A 17,822-nucleotide genomic window follows, 5' to 3' on the forward strand; every position below is an offset into this window, starting at 1 on the left:
TTTTGGTGTCAGTGCGGCCCCCTCAAGAGACCTTTCTCTTTTGGACGTAGAGTCCTTATTGGATCTTGTTGTAGCAAGTATGCTCTCGGCCCATTCGACGCTAGCGGTTTGCTGCGGTGTCTTTTCAGCCCGCGAAGAAAAAAGGTCCATCTGCACAGAGATTCGCATGTACAGATAAGGCTAGTTAATCCGGAGGTCGCCAGGTATCCGGGTACTCCGTTAGAGACTGGGCTATTTTTGAATTGGGCCCCCAGCCAGGCTGATCATCGGCACGGGTCGTTTAACACCTTAGATCCAGCCTAATAATGATAAGAGGTGGTTGGGGAGGAAGAGAAAGGGAGTCAGTTGATGTTAATTCATCATTCTGACGTGTAAGGAAAAGATTGGGATTCGGTAACAGGAATTCAGCTAGGTTACCTAGAGTGAGAAGGAGTATAGGAGTAGGAGATAGGACCGTTGCTAGCTTTTTCGCCATTACAAACGTGGGAGGTGGGATGGGAGTTGGTGATTGGGGAGGAAGAGAAAGGGTGGGGAGTCAGTTGATGTTAATTCATCATTCTGACGTGTAAGGAAAAGATTGGGATTCGGTAACAGCAATTCAGCTAGGTTACCTAGAGTGAGAAGGAGTATAGGAGTAGGAGGTAGGACCGTTGCTAGCTTTTTCGCCATTAAAAACGTGGGAGGTGGGATGGGAGTTGGTGACATAAACGTAGGCTGGTATGCCTTGTTTATGTGGGAGTGGATGATGATTTTGGGAAGGTAAAGGGATAAGAACGTCCTTTAGTTTCAGGACTCATCTGGAGAAAATTCTCGAGAATCATTGACCTTACTCAGCTTCTACAACTCGACAAGTTCGACGTTCAGAGTAGAAGTAAGAAGAAGAAACATAACTAAAAACTGTATAAACTGTCAAGAGCGCCATTGGTGAAGTTAACCCTAAGTGACATTGTTATTTTTATTTTGGATGCATAAAGTAAATCGTATTGGAATCGTGTGATCGTCTGTTCCGTTGCGTCTTTTGTGTGCTGGCTCACCTGTTAACCGGAAAAGGCTAAATAAATTGAAATAAGGAATTATAACTGTCGAACTCTCGCTTAAAAATATTATTTAAATACTTTATTTTTTGTTTCCTACTTGTTTGTTTTCTTTGTATTTTTAAGTTTCGTTTCTATCACTCAAAGTTAAAAGTGTCAGAGACTTAAATAAAATTTTAGTGACTTAGATTGTTTGTGTTGTGGCCGCGTTCTTCAAGTTCTTCAAATTTAATAAATAAAGGAAAATCGAAGACTTTACAAAATTGCAGTGTTATAAAAATTTAATAGTATGGGAGAACAACCAGCATGGGGAGTAAAAATATCGAATTGTAAGTGTAATTTGTTTATAATCTTATTTATGTAAGTAACAATTTAAAAAAATAAGTTAGTTTTTTTTTCACACTTATTGATTTACATATTTTCAATGACATGAGAAATTTGTGTGGCAGTAAAGTAAATGTTAATGTATAAAAATAAAACAGAACTCTGTAGGTACAGACTTTCGCAAATTAAGTACATAATTAAATATTTGGCGGGCAGTGAAGTGAATGAATAGAATAATATGTCTTGGGGTTTTATGAGTTCCTTGGTGTTTATTTAATTATAAACATTTGCTTATTTAATTAATTTAACCATAAAATAAATGCTACAGGTTTAAACTTTAATAAACGAAGGTGGTTTTTGTCTTCAATATTAAATTTAACTATTTAGGTGTCTACTTGAAATTAAAAAACAGAAAATTTGTACGCCATTTAGTAACGAAACAGTTTTGATTAGCGGTGTGAACAAATGTAAAGAAAGAATGTTATTGTCAACTCGTTGCAATGTAACGATTAATTAAATTATTTAAAGGGTTCGTTAGTTACTCTACAGTCAAAAATATGTGTTGTTCAAAAGTTTCAGATTGAAATAAATTAAATATTTTACAGATATAAGCTGTAAGAGTAGACCATAGTGAAAAAAGGATATATTTAAACATAACTCCTTAACAATTAAGCTAAGCTCACTTATGTCAAAGTGACAACCGATCATGCTTTTTTATTCAACTAAATGCTGAACTTTATTACTCTGCAAATTACTTATTTATTCAATTTATAATTCTTTTTAATGTTTTATGTAAAATGGTTCCTTGTCAAATTTTAAATAGGAAAAATAATATTTCTGTACAGTACAGAATAGAAGTAATTGTGAACTTATAGCATTTTATAAGGAGTCTTCAATATTTTTTAACGGATCAACAGAAGTAAAGTTTCAAGTTTAAAAATTATGACACTTGAAAAACTAAAGCTGTGGATGTTCACATATTTCGACATTCCCTTCACATGGGCTTTATTTCTATTCACAAACTGCGACGAATTGAATTACCCTTTTCCTCATATTTACCCCAACCATGATCTATCACACAAAAAAAAAAAAACAAGAGTGGTATAATTTTGAGATTATGTTGCGCGCGAACAATTTATTCTTTGCAGTGTGGATTTTATGTGGAACGCAAATAGAATTTGACAATTCGTTACAACCACACTGCAATTCGTTACTGCCAAATTGTTTTTACAAAATTTTCTTATTTTAGAGAACAAAATGCAAATTTTTTTATCCTTACATTAGTGCCAATTGGTTTCTTATAATTTAAATGTATTTTTTTTTTGAAATTGACTTTTTAAAATGTGTATAATCACGTTTGTTCGTCCATTCGTTCATTCGTTGTTCGCTCTCATGTGCAAGGCAATTTATTCGTTGCAGTGTGGATGGTATGTGGAACGCGAATAGAGTTTGACAGTTCGTAGCAACTTCAGACCAATTCGTTACTACCAAATTGTTTTTACAAAATTTCCCTGTTTTAGAGAACAAATTGCAAATATTGTTATCCTAACATATGTAAGTGCCAATTGTTTTCTTATATTTAAAATGTGTTTTGTTTGAAATTGACTTTTTGAAATGTGTAAAATCACGTTTCTTCGTCCATTCGTACATTAGTTGTTCGCTCTCATGTGCAAGGCCCTTAACTAGTCAATTTAGTTAAAAAAAAATTGAAATTGACATTTCACGCTGTCTTTTAAGAAAAGCCTTCACTTTGGTTCGAATCTCGCATAGATTTTGAGACACCCTTTATTTTCAACGAAAAGAGCTAATCTCAGGTTAATAAATAGAGAATTTTTATTTAGCAAACATTTCTTTGCCTCCAAAGGTAGGAATAAATTGCTACAATTTTGCATATGATTTAACAAGAATGCTTAAGGTCAACAAAATATTTTAGGTTTAGGTTTATTATTGGTTATCATACTTCATGTCATGCTAATATTATAAATGCGAATGTAAGTTTGTTTGTTACGCTTTCACCCAAAAATTACTTAACAGATCATCATGAAACTTTGTACATACACTCTTGAAGGTATACCGACGGTGACGACAATATCTAATTCAATTGAATATAGTTCCAACTGTTTCTAATTTTTCTATATTTACCGTATATGTAACGAATGTCTGCGCATGTTGTTGCATCATGTTAGAGGTCCAATTAGCTTTACAGAACTTAAAATTTTCAATGGTCAGGAATGTCAAACCTACCGAGAAGCATGTGAAGCTCGGCAACTGTTAGAAAATGATAATCATTGGGATGAAATTATAGAGGAAGCTGTACAATGCCGATCGCCAGATAAAATCAAGGAACTTTACACTATGCTTTTATCTTCTTGCGGTCTTTCTAACCCTCAAACTCTTTGGAATAAGTACAAAGAATACATGGCTGAAGATATTTTACATAAACTGCAGCAAGTACACACAGACATTACTTTCAATGAACATGTCTACAATAAAACGCTAATTATGATCAAAAACAAGGTTTTTACGATGGTTGGAAAAAAATTATATGATTTTGGAATGTCCAGCCCTCGACGAGACAATGTGGATGATTTTGATAATGAAATTGCACGAGAGCTAGATTATGATTTCATAGGACTGCAACATCAAGTGGCAGAATTAGTCCCTCAATTACTTCCAGAGCAAAATCATGTTTTCCATCAAGTTTTACGTAAAATAGACTCCGGCAGTGGTGGACTCTTCTTTCTTTAGAATTCAGAATTATTTATTTTTGTTACGGTGAAATATATTTTAACATTTGTTGTTGCATTTCAATAAGCATTTATTAAGGTGTTGAAACTTCACTGTCTGCAGTAATTTTTGAAAATTGTTGATCTCACCCAAGCAATAAAATTTAGTTATTATATTGGCTCATTTCTATTATTATACCCTTACCCTTTATCTCTCCTACTTATTTAATTTCTCCACTGCCAGCGAAGCCACGGGTAAAAAGCTAGTTGATAATAAGTTTAATTATTTTGCAAATATGAAGTCACTAATTTACATAAATAAAAAATAAAATTGTTCATAAAATAAACTTTATTTTAACATTTTGAATTCCATACATAATTAAAAATTATTAATTTTGGAAACTTTGTTTTTATATTACAAATTATTTAGTTTCTCAAAAAAAAACTTATAATGCAACATAAATTTAGTCAGAAAACACATTTTTTAAGATTAAAATATTTTAGTTTGAATTTTTGACAAATGATAATTAATAATAATTATGACATTTCTACCACAATGGCTTGTTTTTATTTGTCATTAGAGATGCACAACAATGATTAGAATCGCATGTTTAGGTTAACCCGCACCCAAAAATTGTATTCGTCAAAGTGTGGAAAGGTCTAATACACAAAAAAAAAACAAATTTAAACTATATAAGAAACGTCAGCAGTGTTCATATCGTGAGAGCTAATTTATAGATTCGCTTTTTCTGGTACATTTCTGACAACTCAACAACTGCATTACTCAACCGCCAAATTCCATTATTAGCACTGTGTAATTAACGGTGTGTTTTGAAAGGACATCAAATGTTGCGACATCGAATGAATTAAATGTTAGACCACAATATAATGATACATAATATTAGTTTTGATTTTAATTTTGATCATCGTAAAAAAAAGTTAAAAACGTCAAAAATAAATTAAAATATTTTTAGGCAACACTAAAGACTGAACCTTCAACTTTGTTGAAGGTAAATAAATCTATTCGAACTCTCGCAGTATTTTGATAAGCAACAATAACTCTCATCTTTGTAGAGTTGTGGAGACTTGATACATTTATTCTAATGATGACGTTTATTTTGTTTAACTTTCTCTTTCTTCTCCTCATTCATCAAACATAACTAAAAACTGTATAAACTGTCAAGAGCGCCATTGGTGAAGTTAACCCTAAGTGACATTGTTATTTTTATTTTGGATGCATAAAGTAAATCGTATTGGAATTCATTTAATCATTCCTCGTGTGATCGTTCCATTGCGTCTTTTGTGTGCTGACTCACCTGTTAACCGGAAAAGGCTAAATAAATTGAAATAAGGAATTATAACTGTCGAACTCTCGCTTAAAAATATTATTTAAATAATTTATTTTTTGTTTCCTACTTGTTTGTTTTCTTTGTTTTTTAAAGTTTCGTTTCTATCACTCAAAGTTAAAAGTGTCAGAGACTTAAATAAAATTTTAGTGATTTAGATTTTTTGTATTGTGGCCGTGCTTCTTCAAATTTAATAAATAAAGGAAAATCGAAGACTTTACAAAATTGCAGTGATATAAAAATTGAATAGTATGGGAGAACAACCAGCATGGGGAGTAAAAATATCGAATTGTAAGTGTAATTTGTTTATAATCTCATTTATGTAAGTGACAATTTAAAACAATAAGTTAGTTTTTTTTCACACTTATTGATTTACATATTTTCAATGACATGAGAAATTTGTGTGGCAGTAAAGTAAATGTTAATGTATAAAAATAAATTTAACTATTTAGGTGTCTACTTGAAATTAAAAAATAGAATATTTGTACGCCATTTAGTAACGAAACAGTTTTGATTAGCGGTGTGAACAAATCTAAAGAAAGAATGTTATTGTCAACTCGTTGCAATGTAACGATTAATTAAATTATTTAAAGGGTTCGTTAGTTACTCTACAGTCAAAAATATATGTTGTTCAAAAGTTTCAGATTGAAATAAATTAAATGTTTTACAGACATAAGCTGTAAGAGTAGACCATAGTGAAAAGGATATATTTATACATAACTTACATATTTTAAAAACTAAAAAAACATTTTTTACCAATAAGAGATGTCATTTTGAATAATGACAGTTATCACTTTTGATCCTGTCATCTTTCGACATTTGACAACTAAAAACTACATCTTTACTAAAAATAAAATGATACAAGCAATTTAATGAAATTGTTAAGACTCACTTAAAAAATTATGTACATTTTGAGGTCACATCACGCTGTTTTGAAAGAAAAGTTTCCTGGTCGTATTATTTCTTCAAGAGATGATCACAATTGGCAACAATTGTGTTTAAACTTTTTTTTTTTTCTTTTAGTCAAGGAAGTATTTCATAATTGATTTAAAACCTGAAAAATAGAATTGTTAAATCATCCCGGGTCAATTCGCTTTTTTGACTTTAGTCAAGAGCAGGATTAACGGTACTTTAAAAACCCCAGTCCTGCTCCTTCTTCATAAACATAAATTAACTTATAGATTGATAGATAGATATATTCTTTATTTTTTCTTATTAAAGTTTAACAATAATTCTTACTTAAAAATAAGCACTTGGCAATTCTGTCGTCTGCTTGATGTGACATTTCATAATAAAACACAAAACATTGACTTATATTGTTTCCTTCTTTTTTTCATTAAAAGAATTTAGAAGACATGTTTTAAGACTCAAATATATTCCAAGTTTTAAGCCATCTCCAAATACGATAGCTAAACTATAAAAACCTTAACTTCCCATTAGAATTAATTGGAATCGGAGCGATTGTTTGAATTGGAAATTTTGACATTTCTTGACGTTTCACGGTCTCTAGAATCTAAATCAAAGATTTTTGGAGATATGTCTGTGTGTGCGTTTGTACATACGTTCGTTAGTTCGGGATTTCATTTTTTGTCATCTATATCTTAAGAACCAGTATATATATATCGACTTAAACTAAATGCTGCTATAAAGATAATAAGACAGAAAGATGAAGATAGGTCTTTCAAAAAACTTGATAGGGTGGTTGGTTTATTTATTTAACCAATTCATAAAAAAGGAGTACCCGTTGCGTGATGGTTAGTGCGTTGGACTGTCATGCAAGGGATCTTGGGTTCAATCCCTGCCTGTGCCACCTTACATTTTTCACGGATACTGCCTCTTGCGAGGAATTGACAAAGCCTTCAAGCGTAATTCTTGTCATGAAAAGTCCTTCCTCAAATTTAGCCGTTCGGATTCGGCATAAAAGCTGTAGGTCCCTTTCATCTCTGATAACATTAATCGCACACAGGAATGGTTGAGAGTTGTAAGTCACTAGGCCCTGGTTCTTCATGGACTGTTGCGCCACCCAATTTATTTATTTATAATTTAAAAAAAAAGGCTGGATTGCGACCCACACTGATAATTTCCCATCCCGTTTGTCAATTTTTCTTTTTTAAAAGTTTGAAGATTTTTGTGTTTTGTTAAAAAAGTTGTCAATTGGATTATTCTAAGAAAATAAAAATTATTCACAATATTTTGCATATGGTGAAATAGTTTGACTTCAAAATCTATTTTTCCTAACGAGATTTCTTAGTCGTTAACAAATTTTTACCAATTTTAGTAGCATTTGTTAAAAGTTTTTAATCGTTATATAAACAAATACAAATTGGATTAATGAAATTATTTTGAAGTCAATTCCTTCTATTGTTCACTTGATATCGAGAACCGAACATCATTTTTACCAAATGTTCGTACTGTTTTTTTGGAGATTGTATTTTTTACGAAAAAACGGACTGTTGGATTTTTATCAAAAACTCAGTCATGGCTGTGTTCATTGAGTAGTTGTGCATTTGGAATCATGTGTTTTGCATTATGGAAAAAAATCAATCTGTTACTGAAGATATTATTAAATTTTGTTAATGGAAATGGGCTAACTGGGCTTATTTTGCAAGGGAAAATAAAAGAAAAGATAATTAAGTTTTGTTATGTTTCCACCAAAGGTTTATCTCAGTTTAGATTAAATAAATATTTTTAGTGTTCGCACCCCATAAGACGATTTAAAAATGATTAAGTTTGACAGCACTTTCTAAAATGTAAATGTTGTTTCGATGTTTCTTATGAAGTGCAAGTGAGATAGTTTGATTCGTGTTAAAAAATGAAAAACTGAGTAGTTCAGCACCACATAAAAATATGCTACCTACTCAATATGCAACTGTTTTTTTATTTGATTAAAACAAAACTATCCGATCGGAGAATCAAGCTCATTTCAACTCGATTTAGGTATATAAATAATTGAGGCGAGCTTCAAGCTCACCTCAACACGATATGTTAATGTAGTAGTCTTCGTTTTAAAAGACTCTCAAATTCCAGATGTTTTCCTACCATTTCTTTTTTCGCTGAAGTTAATTTTAACTTTTGATTTTCACAAAACTTTCTTCTATTTGTGTTTTTTATTATTATTCTGACAAGTCATCTTTCAGTTGTACCAATTTTTAAATACAAAACTTTGCCTACTGCCGATGGGTTTTCTTGGGAATTTTCTACTATACTATTTATAGAATGCCACGGATATTGGAAATTATTAAACTACATCTATGTATGCTGAAACTTGACAAAACGTTTTATGACTCTTTTTTTTACGTACACATCTTTGAAATGTCACATTCGATAAAATTGTCAGAAAGGAGTCGATATAGAATGTACATCCTCATAGGTTTGTATTGATTTAAACGCTAACAATTTATTTATTTATTACTTATTTCTGTTTGATAATACGAAAAAAGAAAGAACTATCAGAAGAATAGAATTAGTTTTCCATAAAGTAAAACAATTTAAAAAAATTACGTATACGCCATAGTGACCATTTCAAATACGGTAATCAATTTTAACTAACTAATATTTTTGAGCTTGATGGGTATCAAAAAATACAATGTGCCTTACGCACACTATATTTCAAAATTCACACGACAAAATTTAAGTTCTCAACAATAACAATTTAAACGATCAAAAAAGCTGTACTAATTAAATAACGATTTTAAACAATTATTAATATTTGCAAAGACAGTTGTTGTGGTGTTAAAAAAGCTTTCACCATGATTTTTCGGACCTTCCAATGAGAGCCTATGGCCAACATAAAGGCTTATAAAAATTTGAACTTGCTTATCTACTTTTATAATTCTTTTATCGGTATCGATGACCATACGTATAACCACCGTCCGTCCGTCCGTGCAGTTTCTAGCTGGGCTATCGCAACTTAATAACATTTTCGGTTAACATAGTGAAGTTCAAGTCGTATAGTTCAAGTTATTGTGAATAGACTTTGCGAAAATAAATTTGGGTGTTCCACAATTCATTATCGTGAATTGGATTTTCGAACATGCAAATGGATGTTCTTTATTTCGGTTTGTTCCATTTTTTTAACGCATTCAAATCACAATTTTTGTTTCTCTGAAACTCTGAAAGTATAGAATAGCTATTGACGACTCACTGAAGTATGGTATATTATCTATCCATTCCTCTCTGCTTAGGATGGCAGCCTGGAGTGGTTTATGAAAATCAAGTTCGGGTATTTTATAGCCTGTTGTACTACTACGACCCATAACTTTATGAAAGATCTGGGCATGTCCTATGGAACTGTTAATCCAGACTTTAGTTTGACTAAGTCTGAGGGCGCTTTTAACCGCAGATTCTTGAACAAGGAGGTCTAGAGGAATTAGATTCAGTATAACTTCTAGTCCCGCAGTTGGAATGTATCTCATTGATCCCGTAATGACAGTGCACGCAAGTCCTTGAACTTTTGTCAAATTTTTCAGGTTCGCGCTCTTTTCTAAGGCTTTCCACCATACCAAATTACCATTGGTTAGTATTGATCTAATTATTGCCGAATACATCCATCTGATAATTTTAGCGTTTGGTCCCTAGGTTTTCGCGAAAATTCTATTGCAGGAGTAAAAGGCAACCTATGCCTTTTTTAATCTATCTTTGGTGTTCAGATCCCAGTTTAGTTTTTTTATCTAAGATCACACCGAGATACTTTGCGTGATCAGAGATTTTAAGAGTGCAGCTTTCAATTGAAGGTATTTTGCTCTTGTTAGTAAATAGCACTAGTTCTGTTTTAGCTGGATTGACTATCAGCCCACAGTTCTAGTCCATTTGCTTACCAACGAGAGGGCGTATTCGGTTTGTTCACTGATAGTGGGTAGGAACTTGCCAGACGCTAGTAATACAAGATCATCAGCGTAGACAATTATCCTTACTCCATTTAATTTCAATTTAGAGAGTATGCCGTTCATGGCAAGAGCTCATGTGGCTCTCTCACCCTTTCTTCCGCTAGCTCAGAGTTAATTTGTCTCTTTCTGAGCATACACATTATCTACTGTGTTATTGCCTTTTCGATTTTGTGGTCGTCCACAGGCCTGCTTCACTGTTTCGTTCTTCACGTTATTGAAGGCTCCCTCAATATCCAAGAACGTTGCAAGGGTGTATTCCTTGTCATTCTGTGATTTTTCTATGACGCTGACAACACTGTGCAATGCTGTTTCAACGCTTTTTCCTTTAATGTAGGCACGTTGAAATTCCGATATACAGTCCGGTTTCACGGTGCTTCGGATGTGTATTTCAATAAGCCTTTCAAAAGTTTTCAAAATAAACGATGTTAAACTAATGGGGCTATAGTCTTTGACCTCCGTAGGGTAGGTTTACCAGCCTTAGGGATGAAAACCAACTTTACCTCACCCCACGAGAACAAACCCCCATTTAAGGCTTTTATTGAAAATGCTGGCTAGGTATGGGATGATAAGGTTTATGGTCTTCTGAAGCATCATAGGAAGATTCCGTCTAGACCAGGGGATTTCTTCCGTTATAATATCCGATGGCTCTAAGGTTTCAGTATGAGACTCTGTTTCTGGATATCAGCTGTCATTGGAAACACATTTCAACAACAATCATTTGAGCACTATATTTTTCAGTTGTACGCATCTGATAAATTTTTGGAAATCGTTCAAATTTATTACCAAAATTATAGTTCTATTTACATACGTAACTGAATTCAATTTACTGAAGGAAAGTTTAGGTGAACGCCTCTTAGGGGCGTGGCGTGATAGTGTAATTTAAAACCTTTGGACTACTTTTTGTGAGGGCACTGATAAGCTTGAGACAATTTACGCCTTGGAAGAGAATCAGCCCTATCACGAATTCCATCGTAATAATTCCCCGTACGGACAGCTCCGCCCCGATCTGCGACAAACTGCCTTCACAAAATCCGAGTGGAAACAAGTATTTCCGAATTGAACGCTTTCATTTTGATTTTCGAAATCAGCTGTTTTATGTCAAAATGAAATTAAACAAATTACAAATTGAATTCAATTCTTATTTCAAAACCGTCGCTATTTTGATATTCAATAAAGGTAACAAGTGTATGTTGCTAAAACTCAAAACAAAATTCTTTAGTATATAAATTAACATAAACTTGATCATATTTCTAACAAAATAGATTCATTGGCCTTTGCAATTATTGCCATCACTTCGCTTATTAGCTGATAGAGCCTTTCATATTGTGCCTTGTTTGTCGTTTTTGCCCTTTAAAATCAAATAATTATTTATAAAACAATAAAATTTGTAAAAATACTAAAATTTTTCCTTAAAATAAACATTTTCTTTGAGCGTCCGACACAAATTATCTAACGTGGAAAAAATTGTTTTCATTCCATTCCATTCGAATTCAGTGATGCCAATTTATACGAACTTTGAAAATCTTAAATGATTTTTTCACTCCGAATCTAATACGATGGAATTTGTGATACTTCAATCGGGAAACGTTGCATATTTTTGATTACGATGGAATTTGTGATAGTGCTGAATATTCGGCCCAAATTTCACGTTTTCTTGTCACTATAATAGCAGAATAAATTATGACTGTGAATAAAAAAAGCTCAATGATTGTGTTGCATCTAGATGCTGATATTTTAGCTTGAAGTTATGACTTTAAGTCAAATTCCAATAATTTAAATCAATTCTTAGCTAACGCTTTGAAATGCTTAAATTGGTTTAAGGTTTAACCACAATAATTGTCACAGTAATGCATTGTCTAGATGACATAACCCCGATTGTTTCCTGAAAGTGATACTTATCCCTTAAGCTACGTTAACACTAATTATACTTTAGGTGGCATAATAATATTGAATACAGCTTTAGTATTAAAAAAAAATCTGCATTGAAATTTTAATTTGTGGTTTACTGTAGTTAACTCTGCAATGACAACAAAGCACAACAACTTTTGTAGATTTTATTTAACGAGCGTAAAATAATCATTTCCGATTACCTAACCTTGAAAGTGAAATAAAGTTAGTAAACACCCGCCGCAATCGATCCACAAATAAAACATGTGTTTGCAGTTTATTCCATTATACTTGTGAAATTTTATTTTATTATACATATTTGCAAACTGTTAATGTTTTTCACTTGTTTGTTTTTTTTTAATATAATTTATTGTCTTCTTGAAATTTTATACAATAAAGAGAGTGTCCATATGCAATTGTGAAAGTCAATGAAATAATAACATTGAACAAATAAATTATAAACTTAAAAAAATGCTTTTAAATGTATTATAAAAGAGAACTCGTGATATCGTATACAATAATATTTGAGAGTAATAAAATCGATTTGTTCTTCCAAAAGAACTTACGTTTTTATATAAATATTCCTTAAAATTTTTCCAAAATTGAAAAAGAAATCTTTTACATACACATCATAGATCAATAAAGTTAAGCTTTGAGTCGAGTAAAAAAAACATGATCACCTGTCATTTTGCCATAAGCAGACTTGACTGGACATCTAATGACATTATTTATGACTTTCTTTCCAGACAATTTTCCAATAAAGTTGCTAAACTGGAATGACATTTTTTTATCTGCTTGCTAAGTCCCTTATGTCGTCTGAACATAACCTATGTCACTTTTGTCATATTATTTTTGTCAAAATGACATCAATGCATATGATGGTAAAATGATTAAACCGTTCAAAGTTTACTTCCTTTTAACTTTGTTGCTTGTATAAACATCTTGAGGTACATATTTGATGCCTATAAAACGCATGATTTTATTATCAAATTTGCTATTTATTTATTAATTAGTCTCAATTGTTAATAAATTCAAAGTTTTATGAAAAAATTAAACATCTGGGCCCTATCGCGTACAGCATAAATAAGAGCTCAATTGTCATTTTTACAAATATTTTCTCTACCAAGTTTATAGAGAATGTAGAGACACCACAAGTCAAAACAATAATCAGCAAATTGACAATCAACTACCGGCTTAGCCGATTCCCACTCCTGGTTGGAGAATTCACATTTAATTATGTAGATTGTTTATGTATTTTAAAATTTTTGAGATAGAATGTTTATACAAATTTGTATTTGAAAAAGCTGTTTTATAGTAGAGAAATTTTGTAGACTTGACAAATAATATAGGTTTTTAATAACCTAGACTATTTGTTTTACCATAATGTTTTGTATATTTAGAAATAAGCGCCTAGAGAATTCTTTTTTGGGCTATAATCCAGCTTACAGATTCGGAAATAAACTAAATTTGATCTCATTTAAAAAAATCTGTGTACTAATTTTTCAGTAAGAGTCATAAATAGAATTCTTTTTTTATTGCTCCTAAAAAACAATCACAACAAACAGTTCTCGGGTAACCTGTACAAAAATGTTTTGAACCAGAAGAATTTTATAGGAATCTTTAAGTCAAACATCACAATTTCGCATGTAATGGGAAACAAAATTCTGTCCCGGGGAAATATGTTTCTTATTTTGTTTTTAAAGCCTATAATCGTAGTAAGCTATGTTAAAATTGATTAAGATTTTACAGCCATAAAAAATAACAATTTCTTCTCAAATGACTGATGACTTATGTATAAAATCTCCAAAACAATCAATCAATCAAAAAATCATAGAAACCAAATCTCCACAACCTGAGTATTGTTTAAAACAATACGTACTTTTTAAAACTATTCCTATCAATTAAATATTTTTTTTTTACTCAAAGACTATTTAAAATTAATCATATTCTAATCACATGCAGTAATTATTCAATTATCTGATAAACAATTAAAGGGATATATTTATCACTGATGTAAATCGTAAACTAAACAAAGAAATAACTATTGAATAAACAATAGAAACTTATTTTTATAAACACCCTTAATGATTTCAGGTGTGTTTTACAATATTAATAAACGTGTGTTTACATTTTGTATTTGTAAAATATTCAATCTGTAGGCGCTTGATTTATTTTTACTCAAGATTATTTATTTTTGACAGATGAAAAACAATTTATTATTTCTGACATGGAAAACAAATTCTAAATATCAAAAATAATACACATGTTTTAACAATTAAAAATTAAATTTGGAAATCTTTCACATGGGCTTTATTTCTATTCGCAGATATTGACGAATTGTCAGTTTCGTCTCCATATTTTCCTCTGCCATGGCCTTTCACACAAAAAAAAAACAAGAGTAGTATAATTTTGAGGTGTGGATGGTATGTGGAACGCCAATAGAGTATGACAGTTCGTTACAACCACACTGCAATTTGTCACTACCAAATTATTTTTACAAAATTTTCTTGTTTTACAGAACAAAATGCAAATTTTATTATTCTTACGTTATTTTCAATTGATTTCTTATAATGTTAATGGGTTTTTGTTTAAAAATTGACATTTTGAAATTTATAAAACCAAGTTTGTTCGTCCATTCGTTGTTCGCTGTCATCTGCAAGGCACTTTATTTAAAATTAAGACGGAAAGAAAAGGGTTATAAGTTGGGAGACGGGAAATTATTGAAAATGAAGCTAGTATTGTAAAGGTTCTTTTAAAAAATTCTTAACAGCGTGAAAGAATAAACAAAAATAGACAACGAAAATAACTTCACTGGGATAAGCTTTTCCCGGAAAAGGAAGTCACAACTAGTGTGAAATTGTTTTGTCAAGTTGTCTGGGAAATTATTTAACTCTTTGATATTTTTGACATTTAAATTCCCTTTTAAGTTGGGAAATATTTAAGTTTTGAATCAATTTATTAAAATATTTGGGGTTTTATAAGATATCAACGTTAAAGGCTGTTTCTTTTTTAAAGTATTTTTAAGTTATTCTATTTTTTTTTATTTTAAAACATTACAAATATTATATTTTGTCTCTTTTTTTTAATTGTTATATTTTATGTATTTCAGATTTCATACTACCCCAGCGGGTAATTTTATCTCTTATGGGCTTCATGGCAATTCTAAATGCATATACGATGCGAATTTCTCTCTCAGTAGCCATCACCCAATTGGTTGTTGCCAAAAATCACACAGGTTCCGGTCATAGTGAGGGTGTTTGTATGCGTGAGCCAGTTAAACCAGGCGAAGAAGTCGTAAGTAATTCAGAAAACATATTTCAACAGTATTATCCTCATTTAAAATTTTACGCAGGTTCCTCATGGTGGTGAATATACTTGGTCAGAAGAACATCAGGGATTAATTTTGTCCTCATTCTACTGGGGTTATATAATAACTCATATTCCCGGTGGAATATTGGCTGAAAAATTCGGTGGAAAATGGACTCTTTGTTTGGGAATTCTATCGACAGCTATTTTCACTTTACTCACTCCATTGGCTATACGTATGGGAGGATCATATGCTTTAATTGTTGTTCGTGTTATAATGGGTATGGGTGAAGGAACTACATTCCCGGCCTTGAGTGTACTCATTGCATCATGGGTGCCACTAAAAGAGAGAAGCAAATTGGGAGCTTTAGTGTTGGGTGGTGGACAAGTTGGTACCATTTTGGGTAATTCGATATCTGGATTGTTGTTGGACGCATATGTATGGGATTATACATTCTACTTCTTTGGTGGAATGGCAGTTATTTGGTTCTTAGTTTTTGTATGTTTATCTCAGTTTGGATACTCAGAAAGAAAAAGTTCTGATTGTATGATTTTGCTCTAGACTGTTCTTTGCTACAGTGACCCTGGATCTCATCCTTTCATCAAGCAATCCGAAAAGGAATATCTCATCCGAGAAATGGGTTCAATTGATCGTAAAACTGACCTACCACCTACACCATGGAAGAAAATAATTACCAATGCTCCAATGCTTGCATTGATCTCCGCACAAATTGGTCACGATTGGGGCTTCTACATTATGGTCACCGATTTGCCAAAGTACATGAATGATGTCATGCAGTTTTCTATTAAACATAACGGAATCTACTCGTCTCTGCCATATCTGATGATGTGGATTGTATCGCTTCTTTCTGGAGTATTTGCGGATTGGTTTATAACGAACGACATCATTGGCATCACAAAATCGAGGAAGATGTTTACCTCAATTGGTAAGAATTTTTAGTCTTCTATTTTGTTCTTCGTTAACAAACTAACTCCTTCTTTTCCAGCTGCAATTGGGCCAGCAGTATTTATTGTGGCTGCCTCGTACGCTGGTTGTAATAGATTCTTAGTTGTGGCGTTCTTTACAATTGCCATGGGTCTCATGGGTACCTACTATGCTGGCATGAAGTTGAACCCTATCGACTTGAGTCCCAATTACTCAGGAACTTTGATGGCCATTACGAATGGAATTGGTTCTATAACTGGAATTATAACACCATATCTTGTAGGAGTAATGACACCCAATGTAAGATTCTTTATTAATAATCAATCTATTTAGTGGTAATTAATATTTTTCTTCATCATTTTTAAGACAACACTTCTTGAATGGCGTCTAGTATTCTGGGTGGCATTTGTTGTATTAGTATCAACATCGATTGTCTATATGATATGGGCTTCAGGTGAAGTTCAAGACTTCAATGATTATCGACCAGAAAAAGATATGGAAGAAGGTGGTCAAAAAAAGAACACCAAATAATAATTTAAAACATAAAATTATTTCAATAAAAGCTCATTATCTTTAGTCTTCTCTTTTCCAGTTTATTTGTAGGGTTCTTATGAATAAACAAAAAGAAATTTGTAGCCTTAAAATAATTCATAGTAAAACCACAGGTTGGAACTTAAAAAAAACACACACACAATTAAGTATAAAACGAATTTAAAGCTTTCGACTGCAATATGCTTATGCATATTTATATTAATTAAATTACTGTATGAAAATACCTTACTATATAAATTTTTGTTATTATTATATTAACTTTGTTACAAAGTGTGAGTGTGTAGAGTTTTAGCATTTGATTACCTTTAGACTTTAACAATAAGATATTATTTAACTAAACAAAAAAAACATAAATTATAAATATAATGCTTGCCTTCTCATGTTATTAAATAAATAAAGAGATTAATTAAAAAAAAATAAACAACACACCAAATGTAATAAATCCTTTAAGGAGAATTGCAACACCACCATAAACATGGAAGCGTTCAGTGCTTTAGTATTGTAATTTATTTATAAATTTGTTTACCCTGAGGCTTCACAAGAGTAAAATCCAATCCAGCTTCTCTTCCGCAATCCGTTGTTTTTTTTTGACTGGGCATATTATGTCTTGCCATGAGCAACTTCAAATGTCACATTTGACATTAAAAACGGTTAATCTGTTGTTTATTTTTTTTGTTGATTTACCATTAGTGTCGATAGTTATTGGTTTTGGATGAATCCATTTCTCGAAGTAAGGGAACTTCATGATTTGGACTTACTAAGGGGAGGACGGTGCAGACTATATGAATTTTCGTATGATGTCGGTCGACAGCTTT

At 31.8% G+C, this 17,822-nt stretch overlaps 1 protein-coding gene across 2 annotated transcripts; it reads left to right on the plus strand.

Moving 5' to 3' along the window:
• The first annotated feature begins 1,040 nt into the window (after positions 1–1,040).
• LOC129951884 (putative inorganic phosphate cotransporter) lies at positions 1,041–17,580 on the plus strand. 2 transcript variants are annotated; one of them, XM_056064242.1, is made up of 6 exons: positions 1,041–1,363; positions 15,313–15,497; positions 15,556–16,008; positions 16,072–16,456; positions 16,517–16,755; positions 16,822–17,580. In XM_056064242.1, exons 1-6 carry the CDS (start codon positions 1,324–1,326, stop codon positions 16,984–16,986), a joined length of 1,467 nt encoding a protein of 488 aa, XP_055920217.1. In that variant the 5' UTR covers positions 1,041–1,323; the 3' UTR covers positions 16,987–17,580. The 2 variants fall into 2 exon arrangements, with proteins under 2 accessions (XP_055920217.1, XP_055920216.1); XM_056064241.1 differs by lacking the exon at positions 1,041–1,363 and adding an exon at positions 5,256–5,721.
• Positions 17,581–17,822: the final 242 nt, after the last annotated feature.

The sequence above is a fragment of the Eupeodes corollae genome, chromosome 3 (genome assembly GCF_945859685.1).
Source record: "Eupeodes corollae chromosome 3, idEupCoro1.1, whole genome shotgun sequence".
Taxonomy (NCBI): domain Eukaryota; kingdom Metazoa; phylum Arthropoda; class Insecta; order Diptera; family Syrphidae; genus Eupeodes; species Eupeodes corollae.